The sequence below is a fragment of the Rhagoletis pomonella genome, unplaced genomic scaffold, assembly GCF_013731165.1.
Source record: "Rhagoletis pomonella isolate Grant_MI unplaced genomic scaffold, Rhpom_1.0 Rhpom_scaffold_00009, whole genome shotgun sequence".
Taxonomy (NCBI): Eukaryota; Metazoa; Arthropoda; class Insecta; order Diptera; family Tephritidae; genus Rhagoletis; species Rhagoletis pomonella.
In genome coordinates this window covers 38203342-38225383 of record NW_023458563.1, presented here as the reverse complement: position 1 = coordinate 38225383, position 22042 = coordinate 38203342, and the positions used below count along the sequence as shown (strand labels likewise).

Here is a 22042-nt window from a genome sequence, read left to right as displayed (position 1 = left end):
TTTTTTTATATTATTTATTTTCTACCTTTTAGTCCTGTCTGAATAAAAGTTTGCAATAGATATTAAAATAATTCAACGATATTAATAGAAAGGTGCACACACATGCATTTACATATGTATGTACATACAAACGAGCACCAATTAATTTTATTTGAAGAAATGGCGTGTCGTCTATTTCCGGTGTAGCAAACGTAGTACATAGGGCGACATCTAGATGTCATCTACCTCGCCCTATTCACTATGCCTTTTTATAGGAGCTTTTCAAAGCTTTGCTTTATAGTGTCGGACACACAACATTGAAAGTTTCTGGAACACAACATTGAAAGTTTCTGGAACACAACATTGCAAGTTGATAAAAGCGTTGTAACTTTGTTAAAATCGTTCCTGGCATTTAGGAGGATTTCACTCACAAACACACATAGAAAAGGATTATATGTATGTGTTTGTACGGTGCCACGCCCTCTTTCCAAATAGCCCATTTTTTCTCCATGAGTATAAGATTGATTTCATATATCGCCGGACCAAGCTCCAGTATTTTACCATGAACACTTCCAGATATATGCAATATGAAAAAATCGGTTTTTATGGTGCCACGCTTCCTTTATACATCCAAATTTTGTTTAGCCTATAACCATCCTTGGGGCATCTGGGGCAGGTGTCTGAAATTAAAAAAAAAATCGGTTCGGCCGTTTTCGAGCTTTACGGACACATAAAAAACGGCTTTCAAAATATATATTAGTATAGAAGATTGGTATGAATGTAAATGGATTTGAATATGTGTCACAATATGTATCACATAGGTTGCCATCTTTTTAAAAGGTTAAATTCAAACTATTCAATATTTTAAATGATTATTATAATATGGGTATCAATCGAAATGGGGTTTCAAGGGCTTCGTTTCAATATTACATGTAAAAGGTTTCCATCTGTTTAAAATCTCAAATTCAGTTAAGGGGATACGTTAATTGAAAAAGTATGACAAAGAAAGTTTTTGTTTGAAAATATTTTGAAGATGGTTAAACAAACTTTAAACCTCCTGTTTTTTTTATTGAGGTTTCTTGAAATAAATTTTACTCAATGAAGCACGTAGAAATTTCATACACTCAGCGAAGCGGGTGAGGGCGATCTAGTAAGTATATAAAAAAAGGCGTGAGTACTAGGTACTCATGAAATTTGATGTGTAAACATCTGCGTACGCCAAGCATAAAAGTAATTTTACATTTAAATATAATCCCAATCAAAGCTCGTTAGCTGTCAAATTGTTGTGCTTGTTAGTCTCACAATTTGAGGAAAAGTTAAGCTTCTTCTCTGTGCCACCGTGGTCAATTTTTTCTGCTACAGTATGCTGTTTAAATATATTTTAACTTAATATTTTATTAAAAATACCTTTACAAACCTCTTTTCCTTGCTAGCGTAAATTTTTGTTTACTTTTACAATTGACATTCCTCCTCTTCGCAAGTATAATCGGTAAAACTAGGTTGGACACCAAAAAGTTATCGGTGTAATCTGAGATAATTTTATAAAATTTTCTAAATTTTGTATGGCTAATCTCTTTTTCTAATTACAGATTACGGAAAGTTCAGATTAAGGAGTTAAACTCAAAAACGAGGATAATATTTTTATATGTAAACCTATTAGTTACATACATACATAGACATGCAGGTTAGGTTAGAAATTAAACATTAATTTCACTTAATTTTATTCATTTTGCTGATTTATTTTTTTTTTATTCATTTTCAAAGTTCAGATTAAGGAGTTAAGCTCAAAAACGAGGATAATATTTTTATATGTATACCTATTAGTTACATACATACATAGACATGCAGGTTAGGTTAGAAATTAAACATTAATTTCACTTAATTTTATTCATTTTGCTGATTTAATTTTTTTATTCATTTTCATTTTTAATTCTTTAAATACATGAAATTATCGGTATGATTGATAAAATATGATACTTGTACATCTATACTTGTGACTCAAGGGCGTTAAAATATCTTGAAAACACCGCATCAATAACTGTTTTTGAGCTAGTAGTTTGAGCATTTCTAGTTGTATATATTCCTAAATTTAGTTGTTTCTTTTGGAATATAATATGTGGTTCTGCTTCATCTGTCGCTGGGTTTACGCTAAAGACATGAATACATATAACATACCATCTTTTGTTTGCAAAATGGGGAGCTAAATTCATTTGTTCGGCATTTCCTCTTACTCTCGTCTTCTCTTTGTGTAGTCTTGTATTAGCTCTGATCCAGTACTTAATGAACTTACAGGTTTTTACACGAACTTGCAGTTATCACCGGTCCCAGTTAAAATGATTTCAGTATTTTTTTGTTTAATTTTCGCCTTGCCTTTTTATTAGTAGACTGCTAAACCTATGCCTAAAACCATCTACGAATATCAAAACCAGTTGCAACAACCCTCCAGTACTGCTGGAGCCAATCGCTACTTTTGAACCGCTACCGCACTGACTCCTAGGTAAGTAGCTACTCTATTAACCCGTGGTAGTGCACATGGTAGTGCACAATCGAACCAGTCGGAAGCAGAATAGCGAAAAAATACAAAATAGGGCGCCCATAAATCACGCAAGTGACTACTTTAGTAACTCCCGGTAGTACAGAGAGAGTCGATGGTGACTGCCGTAGTCGGTCGGTAATTGACGGAGTTTATCAGGTAGCTACCGATTCATCAGTCCTGTAGTCGCTCCACCGTACTGCAGGGAAATGAGTTCATACATATGTATTTATACATATAGGTACAAAGCCGTATGCATGGCCGGAATTTGCATAATCAGAAGTAATAATAATTTGTGCCGCATTTCCTCATACTCTGCATATGCCTAAATGTATGCAACTATTTGCAATAGCACAGGGCACTTCTAATGAAATTAAAAATTTGCTGCTGCAATACACATGCTTAGCCATTCGAAATTTTCTGCTGGGCTATGCGTTACAGCTGCGCAAATTTTACCCCTACCGAAACCAAAGATGTATACACATCAAAAAGTGGGGGATCAAAATGTTACCCAACTTTAAAAAAATTCTTGGAAACTCTTAACCGCCATTTTGAATTTTGAAAATCTGACATCAGATTCGTAATCAGCAACCCCAGAAACCCACTGGAAACGTGTTTTAACCCTTGACAATGTTTAAAACGTTCAGTATCAACGTTTTAATTTTAGTTGTTTTTTTTTAATTTGATCGCCATATTGGATCCGCCATTTTGAATTTAAAAATTTGACTTCAGATTCGTAATCGGCGACCACAAAAACTCTCGAGTGCCGGGTTTCGAACAAATCCAATCATCTTATAAAAAAATGGACCGCCATTTTGGATCCGCCATTTTGAATTTCGAAAAACTGACTTCATATCCCTAATTAGCAACCCCAGAAACCCCCTGGTAACAAGTTTCAATCCATGACAATGCGTAAATCGTTCAGTATCAACGTTTTAATTTTACTAGTCTCCTTTCGAGAGCATATTTTCGGGCACTAGGCCCATTCTAACTGCCCAAGACAGGTATATAATTAAGGGAATGTTCCCCAGTAATACCAGAGTAATTATATGTAAAAAACAATTTTTTTGCTGCATTTTAACTTGTCAAGAAAATAAAAAAATTGAGAACATCAGCGTTTTTATAAAAAACCGACCAGCGCGACCTCTAAGAAAACTTTTTTTTTTTCAAAATAAAAAAACACGTTTCTCTTTTTTTATCACAAATAACAATAATTTGAGGTAGCGTTTATGAATTTCCAAAAAAAAATTTTTTTGAACCACTCTAATATACATATGTAACTGAATCCCTTAATAATAGATTTAAATATAAAAAGATTATCCTCATTTTCGAGCTTAACTCCCTAATTTGTAATTATAAGAGGAGATTAGCCATACAAAAATTATATATATAAAATAATGCAAGATTTTACGCGATGCATTTTTGTTCCGGACGAAACGAAAAGTATTGGATTAATAGCTCTGATATGTTTATTATACATACATACATATATTCATGTATATTCATCAGCTATCAACGGACCCAGCTAAAATGATTCAGTACTTTTTTTTAATTTTCGACTTGCTTTTTTAACCAAATAGACTACTAAACCTATACCTAAAACCATCTACGAATATCAAAACCAGTTCCAACAAATGAGTTCATACATATGTATGTATGCACATACATAGGTACAAAGCCGTATGCATGTGCAGAGTTTGCAAAATCGGAAGTAATAATCAATTGTACCGCATTTCCTCTTACTATCCATATGCCTAAATGTATGCAACCATTTACAATAGCAAGTAAGTACAGGTTGCTTCTAATGAAATCAAAAATTTTCTGCTGAAATACACATGCTAATCCCTTCGAAATTTTCTACTGGGATATGCGTTACAGCTTCGCAAATTTTACCCCTACCGAAACCAAAGATACACATCAAAATTCTTTGCGTATTTGCAATTGACCGTACATTACTTCTTTATTTATCCCTCGCTTTCCTTCATCAGTAACTTGATCTTTTTTTGTAACAGAACAGACTTTAGCACAAATGCAAAAATTTGGCCAGTACCTGTCATTATTCAAATTTTTCTTCTGTAAAAGTTTGTTTTTACTTACTCATTTTTTCAGAAAAAAGGCGTGAGTACTAGGTACTCATGAAATTTGATGTGCAAACATTTGCGAACGGCAAAGCATAAAAGTACGTTTACATATAAACATAATCTCAACCAAAGCTCGTTAGCTGTCAAATTGGTTGTGCTTGTTATTCACACAACTCTAGGAAAAGTTAAACTTCTTCTCTGTGCCACCGTGGCCACTTTTTTTTGCAACACATATTATGCCATTTAAATATATTTTAACTGAATACTTACATACTTAGGCTATTTCTAGGGGATACCTGGTGGTAGGTATACAACACCCCCCTAATCCAGGGTGTCATGCGTCACCGTGCCTATTGGATGGTTTGCAGTCAGGGGGCTCTTCCGACTGTATTTTAACGGCGCTTCCCGGATACCTATCCGCCTCCGGGAGTAACGGTGGACTTACCGCAGCACGGGGCTCTGCTGTGGCCGACCGTTCTTTCGTCTTACCTTTATACACGGTCGCCGAACGGTTTCGGCTCAGTAGGCGACCAAAGAACCAGATGAGTATGAATACTAATAATGAAGCCCCGGATCCCTGCACGGGTAAAAATGCCGCCGACGGACACGGCGTTATAAATAGTCAAGAGATGCCTTCGGTAGCCGCTGGATCGGTCCCGAAGAAGCCTTCACGGCCATTTAATTCGTACATTGAGCCCAGCGTTGGTAGCTGCAAACCCTCGGAGGGTAGCGAGTGACTGGCGTCTGGGATGCCAAAGGAGCCTACACGGCCGATGGACCTCTCGTGACAGGCGTCCTCATCAAGAGCGGCAACGAGCACACCCCTTGAGGGCAGCTCCGGTTGGGGGCGTTACTGGCACCCGGGAGCCCTGCACGGGCAATAGGATTGCCAACCACAAGCCCCCTATAGGGTCACAGTTGGCGAAGCAGTACCCTCGCCCCAGTGGTTCAGGGACAATTAAGCGGGTCAGGAGAGCCGCTTCCAGCCTGCTGAAGAAATTCGGGGACAATCCGGTTCCCGAGAATATGAGGGATGTGGTTGAGAGGGCAAAGGGCATTCTCTCTGAAAGCCGGGAACGGGCTCAAGGGAAGGGTGTCTTAAATAACCCTGAACCCACTCCCTCAGGTTCCAAGGAACTGGCCCCCAAAAGGCATCTGATGCCGACGGCCCATCGAAGAGGCCTAAATCTTCTAACAAGAACAGCCCGCTAAACCCTTCACGGGTCCCTCGGGCATTTAATGATGTGGCTAAGGACCATTTGGTTCTGGCTGTAATGGACAGGGGGCGCCCGGAGGGATACCTGACGGCCGAGAATTGGAGGACTGTCCTTTTAGGTCTCTGCCTGGTGTATAAGGATATTCTCCAAAGGAATCCTGGCCCTTCTCCTGTAATTCGCGACGCTGGCCTATACCAAGGCCGTATTAAATTGGTAGCGTGCGCCGACGAAAGGTCGGCTCGGCTCTATAAGGAGGCCATATCTTCGCTTGGCGCTGTGCATAGGGATGAAATCCCTTGTAGGCCGCGAGCCAGGGCATGGGTCCCGGAGGAACCCGCTAGTCCGCAGGGGATTCTGAAGATTATCCAGATCTCCAACGATACACTACCAGCCCTTGATTGGAGAGTAGTGAAGGTCAGTGAGGTTAGGGAACAGCAGCGTTATATTACCCTGGTGATTAACGACGAATGTCTCCCGATCCTCGCTGACTGTAATGGAGTCATCAGCTACGGCTTCTACTCCATCAATCTCAAAACCCAGAAAGGGAATGAGGGTAAAATTCCTGAGCCGGGAAGGACCGCGAGTGAACCCGATAATCTTATTTCGAGTAGGGCAGAAAACGCCTCGAGCGGTCCTGTCTCTAGCCAAGAAGTCCAGGAGGGTCCCGTGGTCACTCGTCTGGCGGAGGAATCAGACTCGGCATCAGAATCGGAAAGCGATACGCAATCCGCTTCTGGAGACGGGTCTGATTTCGGCCAATGGACGAGGGATTTCGAGAACCTATTTCTGGCATCGGAAACGGAACAAAAGATTTCAAGAAAACTATTTCTTATAATTTACTCACTCATTTTAGCGATGAAGACACGGTGAGCATCATTGTGGAGGGCAACATCCACCAAACTCTGATTGGTCTCAACCTATATGGCTCACGATCGCCAAGACGTGGTGACACTGGCGAAGGTTGTGTTCATTCCCAAGGGCGGTAGACCATCCCACGTGAAGCCAAGCGACTTTCGACCGATTAGCCTTACATCTCTCTTCCTGAAGGTTCTGGAAAGACTACTACGTGAAGATCCGACAAGAAATTGATTTAAGTAAATTATCTAGCTGTCAGCATGCCTATTGGAAAGGCAGGTCTGTAGATACAGCTTTGCATTGTCAGCACCAGTGAAAAGGCAATAGCGCTTAAGGAATATGCATTAGGAGTATTCCTTGATATCGAGGGTGCCTTCAATAATGTTCTCCCAGAAGCTGTTCTCAGCGCCCTAACTTACCTCGGCCTGGAGAACCCTCTGGTAGAATTTGTTCATCGCCTTCTAGGCTGCAGAACTATATACTCGGAGATAGGAGAGGTATCGGTAACAAGGTATGCAAACCGCGGCACCCCGCAAGGCGGTGTCCTCTCCCCACTCCTGTGGAATCTTACGGTGAATACTCTGCTGTCGCAGCTGCAGAGCACAGGCTGTCAGGTAGTTGCCTACGCTGATGATCTGGCCCTGACGGCGGTAGGTAAGCACCCCCAAGATCTATGTTGGGAAACCTGGTCCAAGGAATCTGGCCTTGGTGTTAATCCAGGGAAAACACTCATGGTTCTTTGCACAAAGAAAATTAAAACCGTCCAGATGCAACTTCCTTCCTTGAACGGTGTTACGCTGGCTCCCTCGGAGGAAGTTAGGTACAGTAGTTGGACAGAATGCTAACTTGGTGGCGCAATATTGAAGAGCGTTGCAAGAAGGCTATAACTGCCCTGTATGCCTGTAAATCAGCAATAGGAAAAAAGTGGGGCTTGAAGCCGCACATTGTGAACTGGATGTACACAGTAGTGGTGCGTCCCATTCTATTCTATGGTATCACGGTCTAGTGGCCATCCGTGGACAAACTTACAATCAAAAGCAGACTGACAAAGGTTCAAAGGGTGGCGTGCATGATGATCACGGGGGCGTTGCCCTCAACGCCGACTAAAGTCCTAGAGACTTTGCTCCATTTTCTGCCTGTAGACCTATATGGCAAACTGCAGGCAAGTTGTATTGCTTTTAGATTAAACGCGCTGATCAAGTGGAGTGATACAATATTTAGACACTCTAGAATTTTGGAAGATCTTCCAGGAAACTTCAGGCGCCTTGACTACACAGTCCCGCCTGCTGGACTAAAGAATCACTTCCAAACAAGGATCCCCTCAAGGGGTGAGTGGGAGGAGGATTCAATCCTGATCTCTTACTCTGACTCAGCAGCCATCTACACCGATGGCTCCAAGCTAGATCTGAAGGTAGAAAGTGGGATATATTCGCAAGAACTGTCACTTACCCTCAGTTTCCGTCTGCCAGATTACTTTAGCGTGTTTCAGGCCGAACTAACTGCAATCTACGAAGCTGCTAGATGGCTGATCGATTCTCCTACTAATCTGCGTGCAGTAACTATCTTCTCTGATAGCCAGGCAGGTATCAAAGCACTTAATTGTGACAAATCTACATCGAATGGAATGTAGAACTCTAAATGATCTGGCAAGGAGTCACTTTACTCAAATTGTATGGGTACCAGGTCATAGGGACATACCGGGCAACTGTGTTGCGGACGAGCTTGCTCGGAAAGGAACCCTACTTCCTGCGATCAGTACCGCTCGTAATGCGGGTATTCCGCTATCATCCTGTAGACTTTGGCTGCAGAATAACTTAATCGAACGGGCAAAAGTAAGATGGTCCGCGGAGCCCACGTGCAGGATCGCGAGACACATTTGGTCTAGGTTAGATAAGCGTAGATCTCGCCCTCGCTTCCATTTGGAGCGACCAATGCTCCGCCATGTTATTGGAATTCTCACCGGGCACTGCCTTATGGAAACCCACGCTGCCAAGATGGGTTTGCAGCCAAACGATTACTGTCGTAGCTGCCGCGATGAGGAGGAAATCGAGAGCGTGGAGCATTATCTGTGCCACTATCCCGCTTTGGCAAGAGCCCGTCGACGCTCACTCCTTCGCTATTCTTTCGAGTGTCTGGCTGAACTGGATTTGGCCAGTATCTACGATCTTGTGCGCTTCATCAGCGGTACAAATTGGTTCAATTTCTGAGGTAGGAGGGGGGACGCTACGAGTCTCAAATATGGTATGACAATAGGCCCATGGAGGCCTAAGTGGGCCCTTTTCCTGTACGGATGAGGGCAGCCTGGATAACCTAACCTATGTATTTTGTTTGCAAAATGGGAAACTAAATTCATTTCTTCGGCTTTTTCTATTACTCTCGTATTCTCTTTGAGCAATCTTGTATTAGCTCTGATCCAGTACTCAATGAACTTAGAGATTTTTACACGAACTTGCAGGAAGTTACGGGAAAAATGTTCGCGTACTCCAAAATCCTGTAATGAGAGCGATTTTTGGAGAGTTGTGTAGAAAAAGAAGTTGCAAGATTTTACTCGATGCTTTTTTTGTTCCCGTACTTTTTGCTGTTACTCACTTTTTACTCTCACTTAATAGAGTAATTTTGCTGTTTGACGTTTTAACAGGATTTTAAACGAAAAGTATTGGATCAGAGCTATTATATCATCCATACGTATGTATATATACATATGTTCTTATATCTTCATCAGCTATCAACGGACCCAGTTAAAATGTTTTCAGTATTGTTAAAATTTTCGCCTTCCTTTTCTATCAATAGACTACTAAACCTATGCCTAAAACCATGCTACGAATATCAAAACCACTTGCCACAAATGAGTTCATGCATATGTATGTACATACAAACTTGAGTATGTATAAATATAGGTACATAGTCGTATGCGTGCACGGAGTTTGCATTATCGGAAGTAATAATCATTTTAACCGTATTTCCTCTTACTCTGCATATGCCTAAATGTATGCAACTATTTGCAATAGCAAGTAAACACAGGCTGCTTCTAATTAAATTAAAAATTTTCTGCTGCATTACACATGCTAAGCCCTTCGAAATTTACTGCTGGGCTATGCGTTACAGCTTCGCAAATTTTACCCCTACCGAAACCAAAGATGTATACACAGCAAAAATCTTTGCGTATTTGCATGTGCGGAGCTTAAATAATCGGAAGTAATAATCAATTGTAGCGCATTTCCTCTTACTATGCATATGCCAAAATGTATGCAACCATTTACAATAGCAAGCAAACACAAGGTGCTTCTAATGAAAATAAAAATTTTATGCTGAAATACACATGCTAAGCCCTTCGAAATTTTGTGCTGGCATATGTGTTACAGCTTCGCAAATTTTACCCCTACCGAAACCAAAGATGTATACACATAAAAAAAAACTAGAATGATTAACTAATTTGTCAGAAACTATCAGTCCTATCGGAAAGTGATGTATATTTGATTTATGGGGAATTTATTAGCTTTGATTTGGCGTATCCCATTTTATGATTGTTAAATTGGTTCACAAGATATACGTGATTATGTGGAACCACATTTTGTTCTAAGCTGAACAACGGTAAATTGCAAATATCTCGAAAACGTAGCCATAGGAAAAAAAATTAACTTGATTTTCGGAGTCACCGAGCAATTCTACATAGAAATTGGATAGTGGCATCCATAGAACATTTTTGCTGTAAACCAGTGTAATTTTTTATATCAAAGTATTTCAATAAACAAGCACATGCACCGATTCCAAATATTTAATAGGCGTCCTTTTTAGCAGTATTTTGCGAAATTGAGAACAAGAATTGGTTTCCTATAATCTTCGGTATGTGGCTAATGGCCAGATGCGCCGGCGCTATTTGATTTCTAAGATTGACGACGCCGCCGCCGCAATATATATAGGCGTAAACCACTACTGTAAAGTAAACCAAATAGCCGGACCAGACGGTATTCAAAATAAAAAATGTAAAAAAATAAACTTTTCCGTATACTCTGTAATATTCCTCCGCCATTTTGTAAGATAAACTAACTATTTATAATCGTTGCTTTGCAGCCAAATATATAAATGGTACTCATTTAATGTCGCAAACTTATGGCATTTGTTGCAAACTTCGCAACATGGCAATCTCGCAAATCAGCTGTTCATTTTTACATGCAATTTGTTTTGCGATAAAATGGCAACTATGCGAGACTATTTTCAGTGGCGTCTATGGCAATTTGTCGCAAATCAATATCAGCTGTTAACCAGAAGCGCGCTTTTTGTTTTTAATATAAAATGGAAGACGTGAGTACAAACAATTATATTATTGTGTTAATATTTAATAAAATTATAGTTTAAAAAACTAAAACCTCCCTATTATAATTGCCATTCGTACTGTCATCAGGTATGTAACTTGAGAACAGAAATCGCTGCATCTTTTAGGCGCATCAATATTACATAGTTACATCCCGAGCTAATAAAAGGAAGGTAAAAATGAATTTGTTATGTACATGCATTTATAGAAAAAACGATTACGGATTAATGGCACTTTTCGGTGGACAGAACAGCAAACTAGAGATTTACTTACGATTGTCTTTGACAATGTGAAGGCTAATCCGGAACAGTTTGAGGTAAAATTCTTACATTTTTTATTATTACATTGTTGTATATTTTATGAATTTAATTTAGAAACCAACTGCTCAAAAATTTTATGATCGCATTACCGAAAGTGCACCAAATTTACGCAACATCAAATGGGATACTATGCGTACAAAAATGAGGCATCTTAAAACAAGTTTTTTGACCGCACTCAAGTGGAAAGGTCAAACGGGAGCAGGATTGCTTGAGAGTGGAGATGTAAAAAGTGTTAAAGAATACATCAAAAGGATTTGTCCATTTTATGATGACCTGCACGCAATATTTGCACGGCGCGTAAATATCCAGCCGCCAGCTATCTACCAGTCTACAGAGCCAATCTTATCGCTGGCGAATAATGAAGAGGAGGCGTTATTAGAAATTGATTGTGAAACATCTTCTACGACTTTACTTGAAAGTCCATTAGTAAGTCCGTCGGTTATACTTCCTCCAACATTTTCTGAGAATCAAGTTAGTGCGCCTTGTACTTTGGCATCAGATACTCGCACACTAAACAATACAACCACACCAAAAAGAAATTTGAAGAGACCTCAAAGCTCGAACTCATTCGCTTTATTATTTGAAATTCAAAAGAAAAAGGTGGAACTAGAAAGACAAAAACTGGAATTGGAAAAAGAAAAAGAGGAAAACCAATTTAAATTGCAGAAACTACAGCTGGAGAAAGAAGAGAGAATCGAAATGGAAAAATTACGATTAGAGCACGAAAGATTGAAAAGTGCAAATAACTAATAAGTTGCCCAAATGTGTTCGTAATATGAGTCGATACATATCAAACATGCCACCGTAAGATTATTTTGAGAAATTGTGTTTATTTTTTCTTGCTGTCTATTTGAAGTAGCTTTTGGCAAACTATAAAAATCTTTACAAAATAGATCTTGGGGGCATCTCGCGAAGAAAAAACTATGGAAAGTTAAACGATATTTAATTTATTTATGTTTATATCGTCACCTGAAATGCAAAAAGACGTAACAAACATCATCGTTGAAATGAAAAAAGTCATAACTAATAGAAAATTCTAAATTCACTTCTTTTTGCATTTCAGGTGACGATCTCTATGTATCGACTCATATGTCACAATCTGCACCAGCAAATCCTTATGGAATGGACTGAAGCAATTTTTATTTACACTTATGGTAGGACTTAGTCATCTTTGAATAAATCGTTAATATTAAATACCCTTTTTCAATTTTATCGACATTAGTTAGTCACATCGCTTTAGTTTTAACTATTTATTTGTGTATGACACCAAAAGAGTGAAAAATAATAAAATGCCTTAAATATAAATGTGTGTACATAAGTACATACATAAATATGTACATACATATGTATGTATGTAGGTATATTGAAATTGAATTTAATTTGTATAAAATAAATAAGCAATTGAATTGTCTATACAAATGTGTTTATTGATTGTTTGCCAAAATTAACATTTCACAAATTGTTCGTCGCACTGCATCCCCTCCATTAGTTAGAGCACTTGGTAATGACTCGTCAATTTCCTGCTCCGATTCCTCGAGTTGGTAATCGAAATAATCATCTTGTTGGAGTATAAGATTGTGCAACAATGCGCAACAGAGAATCCATTTGTTAACATTTTTCATTCCATTTTCATCTTTAATTTGAAGTCTTAAACCTTTTAAACTGCCAAACCTTTCTTTCAACATGCCAAAACAGTTTTCAATTCTAATCCTATAACAACTGAATGTTTTGTTGAAAAAAGTTCTTTGGCTCTGTGTTAGTTCTCTTGAATTGCCTCTGAATGGTGTTATAACAGTGCGAGACAGTTTATAGGCACTGTCACCTGCGATCCATTCAGCTCCTCCAAAAAATGTATCTGCTTGATACGATAATACGCAATTATTAAAAATACGTGCATCATGTACGCTACCCGGATAGCCTAACACCAAATGTCTTATTTGCAGTCTATAATCGCACACGACTTGAGCTTTAACAGAGTAGATGTGCTTCCGTGAAAAGTACGCTTCTGGATCTTGTGATGGTTTTTCCGCCAATGGAATTTCCGTACCATCAACGTATCCCACACAATTAGGTAATTCATTCCAGGTTTCTGACACGAGCTGTTTGCGTTCATCGGTATTTGGCCAAAACAGAAACTCATCTTTGTGTTTTAATAGCGCTTTAAAGATTCTTTCAGTTAAATTCTAAAGTAAAAAGAAGTTCATGTTCACTATGGGAAAACAATGAAGGACTCAGACCTGAATGATACCACCATCACTAACTCCAGACAAGCCAGCAATCTTCGAGAGAGTAGCTCCTTCCCCGCTTGAGCCTAAGCGATACAATACAATGGCGAGTTGCGTTGTTTGCATGATCGAGGTTGGTGGAAAAGCTCATCGTCCTTTATTAAATTTAAAATAATATCGAAAGTTTTCCAATTCACACGTGTGATCTGCTTGAATCTGCTCTCATCAAGCACCCATAAAACCGTACATTTAGGTACACTATTCTGAATAAATGGTACACTGTATCTACATTTAGCGCTGTTATTTCCAATAATTTAAGAAGTTTTTGTTTTTCACTAATTCTCGGCATTTTAGTTTTTACTCTTGACAAATAAAAACACCTGACTTGTAAGAGTTTTGCCATGGGGCGCTCATTTAACCGTAGTGACAACTTTGCAATTTTGCCATTGTTACCGAAATGCCATATTAAATGAGTACCATTAGTAATTTACCCATAGGTAGAATTTACATCTACTATCACCACATCTCCTAATCAAACTTCTTCACGGCGGTAACTGGAATATGAACCATTAGAACGGCCACAAACTCAATAAAAATTGTTGAGATTTAAAATATTTTTTAACATTATTATCTTAAACCAACTGATGGCGAATTTTTATGTATGTTTCCCTCCAACAGAGGGTGTTTGAACCCCCAAACGCCTTGCGGCCGGGCCTGGTACATACGTACATAGATGTTTACTGTAGTCGTTGTATTGCCCACTGTTTATCAAAACCTATGCGGTAGTATAGAGCTTCTTAAAGTGTGTGAAGAAGTCCCAGGGGTTCCGCGAAATTATTTATTTATGGCTGTTAAATAATTCAGCAGATACATAAGTACAAATCAGAGCTTTAAATTCGGTATGAATAAGAACGGCGCACAGTACTTCGACTATATGGAGGCAGGTGGAAATAAAAGTAAACCTGCACCAATTTCACTGAAGCTTGACATGTGCTCTAGTTTTACTTAAAAGTAGGGAATTATGAAATTTGGTAAAGATGGAATAATTGCCATGCCTTCTACTCTTGTGGGCGGAAACATTAAATTTCATCCGAATTCTCTCAAAAAATGTGGGTCCAGTCGTTAAATGTGATGTAAATTTTAGTTAATTTTTTTCCTGCCTTTTACTCTCAGAAAACAAAGGTTATACTATAAAATGTAAATACTCGCTTTTTTCCCAATGCTTGGTGAGATTTTTTCATTGTTTGAAAAATTCTTTTCGCGAAATTATGCAAATCAAAATCTAAATCTAAAATTACATAAATAATAATCTTCAGCATCTACATTTCAAAGTAAATTTTTTGGTAAGAAAATAGGAAAGTACCAAATAAATGATAAATACCTTCGCCTGAATATTCCACGATTTTTAAATATTTGATTACAGTTGAAAAGGAGCATTTTCTTTAATGGGTTAATCGCCAAAGGCAACTTACTCGGTATCGCGTCAATTTCCTAATTTCTTTGAAAATGTATCGATCGTGAAGAAGGGGGGTGAGTAAATAATATGAAATTTGGTATTTGTGACTTTTACTTTTCCCTCTCTAAGTCCAACCGTGTTTTTGTATCACCTGTCACCATGACTTTTTTCTATCTGCCTCCATATAGTCGAAATACTGTACGGCGGTGATTCGCAATTATTATTTTTTCTACTGTGCATATGTATTTATTAGAGCCACATAGTCTTAAGACGCTAATAACACTGGATCACAAATTTTACTTTTGTTTTTGTTCTCCAGACGCCACTATCCAATTTCTATGTAGAATTGCTCGGTGATTCCGAAAATCGAGTTACTTTATTTTCTATTTTCAATTTACCGTTATTCAGCTCATAACAAAAAGTGGTTCCACTTAATCACGTAAATGTTACAAACCAATTTAATAACACAGGCCGACAAAATAAGACCGATCTCCTTACCCAGAAACCAGACTATACTTTCCCGAAGGTTTTCGGTGCGCTGAATTCAAATCTGGCCACGGAATTGCTCTATCTCATCAAAGGTGTTAAAGTACAAGTCTTTCTCTTTGAAATGGCGTTGAGTTTGCTCAAATATCTATTTGCTTCGCTGAGATATTGCAATTTTAAATTTACGGATTTTCCAATTTTTCTATATCTTGAAAATCATGCAAGTAACATAGCGGCCATGTGTACTATCCGCAGCATTGGAAAATCCGTAAACTTAAAATTGTATAGACTTGTACTTTAAACCCTTTTTTGTATTTTTTTGAGAAAAATTACTCTGGCTTGCATACAGAACTTGAAAAATGGGGAAAAACGGCATTTTTTGCACTTATAGGTTAAAATATCTTAAAATCCTGATGTGGTAGAGCAATTCTGTGGCCAGATTTGAATTCAGCGCACCGAAAACCTTCGGGAAATTATAGTCTGGTTTCTGGGTAAAAATTGTGTCGGCCTGTGTAATCTCAAAAGGCGATACGTCAAATCAAAGCCAATAAAATTCTCCATAAACCATAGATAAATCACTTTCCGATAGGACTGATAGTCTCTGACAAATTAATTAATCATTCCAATTTTTTTTATGAAAAAATTAAAAAATAAATCTATCTTTAACAGAAGAAAAATTTTTTAAATAACAGGTTCTGTGCCAAATTTTTGCATTTGTACTAAAGCCTGTTTTGTTACAAAACAAATCCAGTTACTGATGAAGAAAATCGATGGATAAATAAGAAGTAATGAGTGGTCAAATGAAAATACGCAAAGATTTTTTGTATGAAATATGAGCTGAAAAGCGTGTTACTCAGGTGTACGTAGCGTATGAGTAACTTTCTTTCCTGCTATATATTTAGACACGTTAAATTTGTTTGCAACTGCCGCCTAACAAAGCGGCGTTAAATTTAATATAAGCGGCGTAAGTCTTTTCGATCAGCTGTTCAGGCTAAGCCCAACACGTTGAGTTCAGGTAGCGTAAAAATTTTCCGCTGGAAAAAATGGCGGAAAGTTGCCAACTGTTGGGCTGAGCGTAACTACTCAACTATGCGTTTCTAAGACAAACGTCAACGGTTACCCAACAGCTACGACTTATGTACGCGGCCATTCTGTACATGTACTTATTTTCTCTCGTGCAATTTGAGGGAAACTCCGCAGAATCTGTTTTGGTTCACGGAGGCTGACTCATAAAAATGAGTAAATGATCCAGCGCGCAAAAATTTTATTTTGAAATAGCGCAGAAATATGTAATGAGCAGTGAGTTTCATTTCATTCATTTGATCAAGACGGTTTTTGCACCGCATAATCGTGAGAAAATTTTTTTGTTTCAAATAAATATCAGGGAAAGTGGGATTACTTTGCTTGTAAAAATAAACATATACGTGTAAGAACAAATAACTATATTTTCTTCGAAGTTATTTTCGTGTTGGTATGTATTAAAAATTGCTTATTTTCTAGCTTGTTTATCATGGATAACTGGCTAAAAGCTGGACGGCTATCACATGATATATCAAGCTCAAATGCAGTGACTGATAATGGGGGTGGAATAAAGTCCCAAGAAAATATTTCCGAGAATGCTGCAGCTGGTTATTCGGTAAGAATTATTTGATTCTATTGAATTTTAATATGGGATGAGTTCGTGATATTTATAACTTTAAAATAACAGGGTTGTGGTTAAGAAAAAACAAAATTTGTTATTTAAATAACTGTTTCATGTCTATTTAGTACACCTTCTCAATTTTGAACAGAAATTATTACTTTGCAAATTTTTTGCTTTGTTAAATATAGGGTGTGGTGAATACGGAATTAAAACCAGTTAGAGAAAGAAGAGAAAATGAAGGAGCAAGACCTTCAAAAATAAGAAGATACGACGACTCTTAATTGTCCTTTGGGTTTATACCTGTCGGGAATACCGAGGAACCTGATGGATTGTGCCTTATTTGTAAAAAAAAATATTAATAAATAGTTCTCTGGCTCCAGCAAAGCTAAAACGACATTTAGATTCAAACCACGAAAGTCTCAAGAATAAAGATATCAGTTTTTTCAAACACACAAAGAGACATATGATGCCACAGTATCTAATTTTAATTAATTTGCAAAAACTGATAATGAAAACGCCACTGAAGCATCGTTTCTCCTCGGCTACAGGATAGCTCGATCTGGTAATGCACATACAATTGCGGAGAACTTAATTAAACCATGCATGTTGGAAACAGTTAGCTGCATACTTGGAGAAGACGCGACAAAGACACTTGCAGCAGTTCAATGTTCAAACAGTACTGTGTCTGATAGGATTCGCAAATTATCTGACCAATTTGAAGATGAACTCATACGCCGATTAAACGCTTCCGAAATGTTTGCAATTCAACTTGATGAAAGTACAGATGTAGCTGGTCTATCAATATTACTTGTATTCGTGAGATATATCTTCACTACGTCCATTGAAGAAAATTTACTGCTATGTACGCCTTTGGAAACCTATACAACTGGGGAAAAAATATTTAATGTCTTATAGTTGATTTCCACCAAGCCTTAACTGCAGTTTATGTCATTTGAAAAACGGAGATTACAACTTGAAGGAGGTGATTCCACCAATTAATTAGAAGCAAACGAAAGGAAAAAAGCAAAACTTAAGAAAACAACTTTTCCGATCACCCCATGTTTGAATTATTTGAACTTTTCTGAGCTCTGAACTGCAGTTAAGTCTTTGGTGGAAATAGGCTATTAGACTGTTACATAAATAGATACAAAATTGATTGAAAGAAATGCATAGACGTATGTAGCGACAGGGCGGCAGCAATGGTAGGAAGGATAAAAGGTACGATAACAAAAATTAAAAATATTGCACCGAAATGTAAAAGCAGTCACTACATTTTGCATCGCTACGCCCTTGTAGTCAAAAAGATACCATTTGATTTAAAAAAAAGTTCTTGACGCAGCTGTAAAGATAGTAAATTACGTAAAAAGTCGTCCCCTCCACTCAAGACTGTTCAAAAAAGTATGCGAAGAAATGGATAGTCAATACGAATCCCTCGTCTAGCACACCGAAATCCGATGGGTTTCAAGAGGTAATGATCTATACAGGTTATATGAGCTTCGTGATGAGCTTAAGGTTTACGAAATGAGGGAAAACAAGTCGGAGGCTGTAACCATTTTCAATGTATTGCACGATGAACAGTGACTTATAAAATTAGTTTATCTTGCCGACATTTTTGGAAAGATCAATGAAATTTCTACGTTTCTGCAGGGAAAATCAACAAACGTATTTATGGGGGAGACAAGATATCATCCTTTCAAAGAAAATTGAATTTCTGGATTACCACTTTTATACAACTTTCTACAAGAAAACGCGTTAGAATTACCAAATGAAATGGGAAATGTCATAACTGGGCAGATTATTTTCCGGATAGTAATATTGATACCGAGTGGGTACAAATCCCATTTCCCATAAAAAATCATCCTGAGATGCTATTCGTCCTGGAGTACGAATCATTCATAGATCTTCTGAGTTCCTCGACAGTCTGTGACTCTGAACGAGTTTTGGGTTAGTGTTAGGAGTGAATCCCCTGAAGTAGCCAAAAAGGCTATCTTAACCTTGCTTCCGTTTGTCACTACGTATCGTTTTGAAACAGGCTTTTCGGCTTACACTTATACAAAAAACCAATTCAGGTCGAAATTGCACGCTACCTCCGAAATTCGCATACAGCTGTCAGACGTAATACCGAACTACAAAGATATAATAAATAAAACCGTGAAACAATTTCATTCTTCACATTAAAGGTTAAAGTTTGTATACTATTTCAAATAAAAGTTTTTATTCATATTTAAATTGCAGTGTTTTTGATTTTTAGTAATTTGATGTGGGATTCCGTAAAATTAAAAGTATTTAGCAGGGGTTCCATTATCTTAAAAGTTTAAGAACCCCTGCAGTAGTAGACACTTAACAGTAAATGAAATAGTGCTTGACGTTTTATCGAAGCAATGTTTTTAATCCCTCTGTGCAGTAGTCTGTTCAAATATGAGGTGAAGTGAAGTTTACTGAAATTAGCAAATATTTTGAACAACCTTTCAAAACCATTTATGCACACCTCTGGTAGCATGTACTACTGAACATCGCCGGCATCAACGTGAATTTATACAAGGTGACATTTTGACCGTGATACAAAATACATGTGGTTATTGTTTTTGTATTCTTTCTTCCACCTTGCAGTTTTGCCAAGTTTTGAATTCGAAAAAGCACTAAAACCCAAGAAAAATCGCGTTTTTTTCTCGAAAAAAGCACCAAATTTCTATTGAAGTATTTAATGGACTTTGTATGCATGAAAAATTTTATTGTAGGGAAGCCGATTCAAATTAATAAGAATCAATAGGGGTCTTCATCAATAGTGATAAACTGTTAATAAACTTGATAAAATGACAAATTTATCATTTCGATAAATGAGCTGTCACACTTTGTATGGGAATCTATTTAACCAAAGTTTATCACTTTATCAAACGAGTTTGGTGGATAAATTTATAAATTTTAGCCAAATTAAACCTTGACAGGTTTCCAAGTGATCACTTTTGCTACGAACACATAAAAAGCAAATGAACACAATGGAAGAGGTAAGAATAGAAACGTAACTAGCCATAGAAGTTAAATAATAAACAATTTTATGCAATTATTTACCTAGCTTCGTTCGTGAAAGAATGCAGATAAACTGATAAATTTAAGCAATTTAAGCAAGGGGGTACCCTTATCACTTTAGATAAATACCCCTAATGTTTTTTGCTCGACGGTGGAATTTATTGTTTTCTCTAAATTCAAATATTTTAATACAGACTGTTTAAATGTTAAATTTTTCTTCGTTTTGCTTAATTTTTCTTCAGTTACTATCAAACAAAAGCAAAAAAGAAGAAATGAAGTTTCATGAACTATGTGGTAGTTGAAATCTACCCTGCAGTCTCTTATGCTCTTGTAAACTAAAGGAACATAAAGAACTTTTCTTTCCGACCGCTTAACACCTGTAACGAAATTTTATTTCCCTTTTTCGTGCATATTATCCACTGGCGCATAGTGGGAAAAATAGTTTGTTTTCCATTCCGACAGCCTCAACAGCTGTAATAAATATATATGTATGAAAAAATAAAACATTTCTAAGCATTGCCGCAGAAATTTTAAATTTAATAGTAGTTTGTAAGATTTGAAAATTTATTGTTAGTTTCGAAAGAAAGATTCAATAAATAAATACATATTATAAACAAGCCAAAAAAAGCTGTATACTCTTTAAATCCCACCTGATTTCGATTGTTCTCTTTTCTAAAAAGGTTCCTTAGATAATAACTTTATCGTTAGGAGATGCTGTTGCGTTTTTTGAATAGTCTTAAAAAAATATATCAAATTCAGCCCAAACTAAAGGTCCAAAGGTCGATTCCTGGTCCCAGCAATGGCGAATTAACGAATGTAATTCTGGCATGGTTGAAAGTGCTGCCAAATATTTTTTGTTCTCTCGCTTATGATTGTCATTGTGCCGTGATGCCGTTTCCATTTTTGTAAAGTTGCTTACAAAACTTACGATCGCTATACATTTTACCCCCTTTTTCAGATTTGGTGTCTTCAAATTAAAAACAAAAGCACCAAAAAACGCACCAAGCACTAAACCCAAAAATTTTCGCGTTTTGAATAAAAAAAAGCACTAAATTTAGTGCGAAAAGCACCAAGTTGGCAACAGTGCCACCTTGTATAAATTCGCCTTGGCCGGCATCGATTCGCCACTTCTCTGCTCGCTATGTTTGAGTTAGGGTCGCTTAACGAAAATTTGTGTATATGAAAGCAACAGCAAAGTTAGATAGCAACGATGGACGATAGCGAGTTTGGTGGTACCTCATTAGTTTCATTCGTTTCACCACTCGCTAACTGTTGGCAATTCGATGGCAATATTTTAACATTTCTATTCCGTATTCTTTTGTTCGCGTGCATATTTTTTAAACTATTAGTTGAACGCCCTTACATTAAGGATATTCAGAATATCCTCGTTTATGCATTAATTCGTTATCGGGTAACTCGGTAACACTTTCTACTTCGAAGGCCCTTATTCTTTTTCTGGTTAAAATTACTTTCGAATCAGCTGACGTGAAGTACTTTTATTTATAAAACTTTATTAATTCCACGACAGAGAGATTTATTGAACTTTTGGTAAAATGTATGCACTTTTCGCGCGAGAAAATTCCAACAAATAAGTAACAAAAAGGAGTCAGCTGATATTCTAACGCGTGTGTTATCACATTATCAGACTTGCCACCTCGTTAAGTTGGTAATGATATATTCGGCAATTTACAAAAACAAACCAATGGTGGGAGTTACCGAATACCGAATTAAGACCTAAATGAGTAAGATCTGAATACCCTTATTGATTCACTCGACCTTTATTTGAATAATGTATGGCTCCTGGCTTCTTAACAGAAAGTAAGTAGAAAATTGTATTCCATTCCCCCAATACTTGTGGGACTTGTGAGGACCCCGGATCCTGTGGCCCTGGGCCCCACAACAACTTTTA

General features: G+C 37.5%; 2 protein-coding genes across 5 annotated transcripts in view; both read left to right on the top strand.

The window, feature by feature from the left end:
- The window catches only part of LOC118745773 (synaptotagmin-7), a 431457-nt gene that overhangs the window by 206449 nt on the left and 202966 nt on the right, over positions 1-22042 (top strand). The gene's annotated exons all lie outside the window — the stretch shown is intronic.
- Positions 11134-12304, top strand: LOC118745774. The gene has a single exon (XM_036479441.1). It carries the CDS (start codon positions 11427-11429, stop codon positions 12045-12047), a length of 621 nt encoding a protein of 206 aa, XP_036335334.1. The 5' UTR covers positions 11134-11426; the 3' UTR covers positions 12048-12304.

What these genes read in the sequence shown, in the direction of transcription:
- LOC118745774 (XM_036479441.1), top strand. Translation starts at nt 11,427, where the DNA reads ATGCGTACAAAAATGAGGCATCTTAAAACAAGTTTTTTGACCGCACTC.